Genomic DNA, 6,144 nt, shown 5'->3' on the forward strand with positions numbered 1-6,144 from the left:
CCATCGAAGCGGGCTCGGGGATGCGTCGGTGGGAATCGTGGTTCACGTTGTTTTCGTGATTACCAGAAAAGCGGCAGCTCAGACAATCAGATTTCAATCAAAATGTTTGGATGAGTTTTTCACATTTCTCCGTCGAGAATCTGCTTATAAGTAGAAACAAACAGGACCAATGTATTGGCTGCCGTAGTTGTACTAAAAAAATCGAAGGTGGAACACAAACAAACACCATCCGCATGTAGGATCTGATCAAATTAAACTTTGCAGATTTCCAGTAGCTGGAAGATTTCCACCCCCGTATGCATCCATATCTGCTACATCTGCGTTGGCTCACAACATCTCCCCGTTCGTCGTAGTAGCTCTGTTCTCTTTCTCCTCTCCATGTGCACTACTCATTTTGCTGGTCCTCTACGGTGTAGTGTCTATGGTAGCGTAGCACTCCGCATCTTTACCTTTCTACGTAGTACGTGCCCGTATACTGTCGCAGCATCGGACCAGAGCATTGCCAGGTACGGAGTATGGACGTACGGAGCCATGAATGGGCGCGACGAGGACAAGATCTTCCACGCCGTGCATCGCATCTCGGTTTCCAGCACAGCGAGAGTCAGGGTGCTGATTGCTGAAAGGCACCGTCAGGCCAAGAGATTGCGCCCACACGGGACAAAGCACAGAGAAAGAAGTACACCATCAATTTGCCACCATCTTTAATCAACCAAGTCCTTAGACCAAAACCTCGACAACTGGAGAAGCTCCTCCAGAGAACCGAAGAACAGACGCTTGTTCTGAACTGGAAAAATCCAAGAAGCTGGAAAGAAAAAAAAGTTCGCCAAAAGAAAAACCCTAAGACGACGGAGACCAACTCTTCCTATGAATAACACAAACACGACGACAGCGTCTAGAAACAGCACACCGCTACATCGACCACTGGATTGCACACACCGTCACACCAACGCTGCCTGCCTGTTCGTTCGCTCAGTCGCCCGGGTTCCTCTTCCTCCCGCCCGGCGCCCGCCCCCGCAAAAAAAACCCCGCCGCCGCGCCCGCTCCACGGGCCGCGGTGCTCAGCGGTGCACGCGGCTGAAGACGCGCGACACGTCCGACGCGCGGACGGGCTTCACCAGGAAATCCTCTGCTCCTTCCTCCAGGCATCTGCTGATCCTGGTCTGCACGTTCTCGGACGACATGATCACCACCGGGATCTGCTTCAGCTTGGATGATTCCTGCATGCAACGATGTCAAGAAAAAAGATTAGGATTTTACATGTTTTGGTGCAGAATTGGTTATTGGTCGTGTCGTGAGATCATTACCTTGACCTTCTTGAGGAGTTCGTATCCCGTCATCTCCGGCATCCAGTAATCGGTGAAGATCATGCTCACGTCCGGCTCCTATGGGACCCCAAAACAAGAGAGAGAAAAACCCCATAAATTTTCATGTCAAAGATCGAACACCAAACAAAAATCACAGAGAAATGTTTGAAATTTACGAACACTTGGACACGGCATTACCTTGCCTAACAGTTCCAGGGCCCTCTTCCCACTTTCCACAGCCGTCACTGCACCAACACAAGAGCAAAAAAAACTTAAAGCACTGAAAAATCAAGCAGATAAAGAACCAAATGAGACTGAGGCTACAAGAGCGCAGGACTTGAAATGCGGCTTGCAACCACGCACCACGAAACCGGGAGCTCCGGAGGATGGCGGCGATGATGGCGCGGTCGACGGAGCTGTCATCCACCGCGAGGACGTGCGGCGTCGCCCCCACGCCCCCGCCTGCCGCCGCCGCCGCCACCACCGCTCCTCCGACGACGCTCGCCATCCCAACCTCACTCTCTCGCCGCACGCACTGTAGCAGCGAGCGCGATCGATCAACACGAGCCCGCCGCCGGTGCGACTCCGCCAGGGCCCGGCGCGCCGCTTATATACACGCGGCCCCGGCTGGGCGCGGCTTTGCATCGGTTGCCTACCTGCTACGGAAGGGGGACGGAAGCGATCGGCCAGGAGATCCCAGTGCGGCTGTGCGGCGAGCGTATCCGCGAGATCTTCGATACGGCCGGGCCTCGGAGCTCTGAATCTCCGATACGGGGCGGCGCACACGTGCCTCGCGTTCGTGCCGGGCAAGGCCGGTAACGGCAGGGAGATCTTCTGTTGCTGGCTGACAACGGAGGCGCGCAGGCATTTACTCCTCCCCGCCTGGCGCCGCCCGGGACGACAGGATCTCGTCGTCTCGTCTTCTCTTCTCCTTGGGATCGAAGGATCTCCTCTCGTAAATGAGCTCCTCTTGTGCCTGATTGGGTTACCGAGCAGCGATTTATTCACTGCCCCCGATCTTATCGACGAAGTTTAGCTGGCGAGATCACCCTGTGATTCATATCTGCATGTGCCACTAGTAGTTTTGGTTTTGGCAGCGGATTCTGTCCTCCTGGCTCTTGAAGATCACCGGCCCGTGGCGTCAAGATCGAACATGGCCACGCCAGTCGCCAGCTCGCGCATTTGACGAAACCGGCGGGCTCTGCCACTGGCCACGGGCCCCGGCCGTCGCCTGTGCAGAGGTTTTTCTCTAGAGCTTGTTAAGAGCGGCCGTGTGCAGACGAAGGACGCCACGAAAAGCTTCGAGCGATCCCTTTTTATAGTTTTTACGTGGACGCAGCCAGCTCCTGGGTCCGTGCAGCATCCTCCGAGCAAGTGCAGGCGTAACGCCCGCAGGGGAGCTGAGGAGTCAGGTCCTTGCTCACGAGCAACGTGCCCTGACGGCACGCGAGATACAGATACCTGCCGCCCGAGATCGAAGATCGCAGCGATCGTACGCGCTGGTACGTGCCCTGGCCAGGTAATCGCACTCCGTGACCGTGCGCTCGCCCGCCGCGCGCGCCGGTCCGGCGGCCGACGCCGCGTACGCTTCTCGGCACGGCAGATGACAAGCTCGTGGACATCACGTCGTTGATTAGGGGCGTCCGGCGGCACGGCGATTCGGCGAGCGAGCGACGGTGCGGAGCGGAGCGTGGGCCATGCCCTGTCAAGACTCAAGAGTGGCTGCCTGCGCGCTGTGCGCCAAGCTTTCCAGCCCTCGTTCCTCCCGCGCATGGCGCGACGAGGGCGGGCATCTCCGTGCCGACGCCGTACGCCGCCACGGGCACGGGATCCGCGAGGAAGATCGATCGCTCGAGTTCGAGTCCCCCGTGCGCTGCGTTCGCGTTGGCGCATGCTCCGGGTGTGACTGTGCACTGGGCAGGGGGCAGAGGCACCGTGGAGGGATGATGCATATGTACGATTGGCCGTTGGGTTTAGAATCTACGGTACAGATCGAGGGAAAAGGCAGCAGGGTGCATTATTGGGCGCGCGGCGGGACCCAGTCATGCGGTCCAGATAGGGATGGTAATGGGCCATGGCCCCAGTGGCTTCTTCACAGTCCAATAAATTTTTTAAAATTTTTAATTCAAAATTACATAAGATTAGAGTTCGGTTCTTTTAGGGCCCGGCCCTTAGATTTTCTAGTTCAAAATATTGGGCCCTTTACCACCCCTAGGCCCAGATGCCCGTTGAGGTTAGGAGGGCGCCGATTTTGTACATACAGGATCTCGGTATAGTGATATACAGTACGCTGACGGTTTCATTCAACCGTACGATCAAGAGTTCAAGACAGACAGATTTTTGCAAAAAGTGTCCTCAGCTTTTTTTATCCCAGGGCCCGGTCCACCGCCCGTCCCCGGGGAAGAGGCGGCGGCGGCCATGTCAGTCCGGTGAGACGAGGCACTAGTGGACGCCCGGCCCAATGTGTCCCGTGGCGCGGCAGATCGCCCACTGCGCTGTCTTAGAGCAAGTATAATGAACGAGATATGGGCGAAATCTGATGTGGAAGTGAGAGAAACTGAGTGAGAAAGCCGGACGGGCGACTTGCAACGCGCCCGCTCTCAGCCGGTCGAGATGCTTGCTCGTGCTGCTACTGGCTGGCTGAGCAGTGCTGCATTAAATAGCAGGTGGGCTCGCCTCCATCGCCCTTGGTGCGCTGGCATCCTCCCAGCCCGCAGCCGGCTGAGACTATTGCCCTTCTCTTAAGCACGGGAAAGTGAGGTGCTGTAGTGCACGGTGGAGCTCTTGGGACTCTGACGGACGGCGAGGAGCTAGGCAGCCCACCCAGGGAGAAAACAGGTGCACTTCTCCAGGGCGAGTGGAGCGGCATGTTCTTGAAAATTTAAATTAAACGCCCCTAAAAACACGAAGTATTTTCTTTCCGGCGCTGATGATCAGGCCGGGGTCTGAATGTATAGATAATATCTTGATAGGTGCAATTAACCAAAACCACCTCGTACCATGTTAGAAATCCATTGTTTTCTTTACTTGTCGTTAGAAAAAAATTTAGTTCATTTTAGTATAAATTTGTTGTTTGAAACGACAACTAAAAGGATACGGAGGGAGTAGCTTGCAACAAACATACCTCATATCACACTAGTTGCATTGGCACTCCATGGGAAAGATGCCCAGTTCATTAACTACCAGGCAAAATGTTTTCCAAAATGCACAACTTCAAAGGAAAAAAAATGAGGTCTTCTGTTGTAATCACCTGTGCTGCATTGTTAATAGACCCCCGCCCCCCCCCCCCCCCCCAAAAAAAAAACATATAGTTGGACTGTATGGCAGTGTTGCACTATCCACTGAACTCTACTCGATCGATGAAATTCCTTTTCTTTCTCCTTTTCTGCTGTATTTGTTGTGCACCATGTCAAAAATCATCCCCAAAACATTAACTTTCCTGTATTTTGTTGCTGCCTATTTTCTGTGTTTGCGTATATGGATGGCTTTAGTTGAATTGAGCCAACCCATTGAAAAGTGAAATGCACTGATCAGTATGAGCAAACCGCTGATAAATGGACTGTTTTCTCGCTAATTAAACAAGATATTCTAAAATCCGAGTCTCACTGTTACACCCCAACAACAGTAACCAATACTAGACCACGCCATACGCGTGGAGCCCTTACAAATTGCCTTACTTTGTGGTCATCAAGAGCTTATATTTGGGACCCATCCAGCCATCCATACCTAGTTCAGACAACTGATCCTTTCTCTCGAGTCTCGAGCTTGGAACTGCTCTGCCTCGACATCAACATGGCGAAGACTGCCGTACTTGCTCTATTCCTTTTCTTTGCCACCATTTCCTCCTCTCAGGCGATGAAGCCAGCAACCAGAAACAACTGCTACACAGGATGCGATTACAATAGCACGTGGAGTCAGATAACTCGGAGCTGCGGCCCATTTCTGTTGAACCAGTCTGATGATCCCACGGATGAGTGCTACTCCGTCTGCAAGGCTCTCTCGAGCGGAAGGCTCTTGTGCGCGTGCAGTACCTGCCCGTCCTATGTGCATCGCTTCAACATGACGCGGTTCCTGGATTTGGCTAATGTGATCGATCCCAGGTTTGGAACGCCTATATGCTGCGAGTGCGATGGTAACTCTGCTCTTCCTACCTTCTACTGGCCCCTTTGCGTTCATCATAACTTCATAAGCAGTTTCTGAGTTTTGATTTCCTGCTGAATTTTGAATTTTTCAAGGTATACCAGCCAGTCTCCCCTTCTCACAAGGAAACTGATGAGCGTGAAGTTCAGCGTGGCCTAGCGACTTTGTCCTTGTTGCAATGAACCAAGTGAGGAGAGTGAAGTTCTTAGAGAAAGCGGCAGTTTAGATATGCAGTGGAAACTAAACTGAAAGTGGAGTCTTTCTGAATACCTTGACCCCTTCGATTCTCCAGGCGCGACAGGATCTTGCGAGCGCAGTGTGCCGGTGTTGAGGATACTTGTTGATGAGTCGTCATGTTTTCATTTTTAGAGTTGACACGTAAATTCGCTCTATTATTAGTGTTCAGTGACACTACTGTATCAATGTTTGGTGAGAGGATAGTAACTCCCACAGTCCCATGACAAATAATTGATTTCTCTGTATCTGGTCAACTTGAACGATCGACAGCTTTTAAAATATCGACTGATTCGTTAAATCATACATGTAGATTGATTTTGAAAAATTTCATAATCTGATAATTCTATTGTATCTAAAAAATATTTTGTAGATTTTTTCACGCCAAAGTTACTTATCAGGGACCATATCATGTCCAAAAAGTATTTTTCAGTGGATAAATTTATAATGCTATTTGATTGCACCC

General features: G+C 52.2%; 1 protein-coding gene across 1 annotated transcript; it reads right to left on the reverse strand.

Moving 5' to 3' along the window:
* Nucleotides 1–1,058: 1,058 nt before the first annotated feature.
* On the reverse strand, nucleotides 1,059–1,893 carry LOC120654158 (two-component response regulator ORR11-like). Its single transcript, XM_039931708.1, has 4 exons — nucleotides 1,668–1,893; nucleotides 1,503–1,549; nucleotides 1,305–1,382; nucleotides 1,059–1,217 (listed from the first exon to the last, which is right to left on the reverse strand). Exons 1-4 carry the CDS (start codon nucleotides 1,810–1,812, stop codon nucleotides 1,059–1,061), a joined length of 429 nt encoding a protein of 142 aa, XP_039787642.1. The 5' UTR covers nucleotides 1,813–1,893.
* Nucleotides 1,894–6,144: the final 4,251 nt, after the last annotated feature.

This window comes from Panicum virgatum, chromosome 1N (genome assembly GCF_016808335.1).
Source record: "Panicum virgatum strain AP13 chromosome 1N, P.virgatum_v5, whole genome shotgun sequence".
Lineage (NCBI taxonomy): Eukaryota > Viridiplantae > Streptophyta > Magnoliopsida > Poales > Poaceae > Panicum > Panicum virgatum.

Excerpts from the sequence above, each read along its gene's own strand:
- LOC120654158 (XM_039931708.1), bottom strand. The coding sequence starts at position 1,812 with ATGGCGAGCGTCGTCGGAGGAGCGGTGGTGGCGGCGGCGGCGGCAGGC. Across the intron at positions 1,550-1,667 it reads CCGGAGCTCCCGGTTTCGTG|TGACGGCTGTGGAAAGTGGG; the intron begins GTGCGTGGTTGC and ends GTGTTGGTGCAG. Across the intron at positions 1,383-1,502 it reads CCCTGGAACTGTTAGGCAAG|GAGCCGGACGTGAGCATGAT; the intron begins GTAATGCCGTGT and ends GGGGTCCCATAG.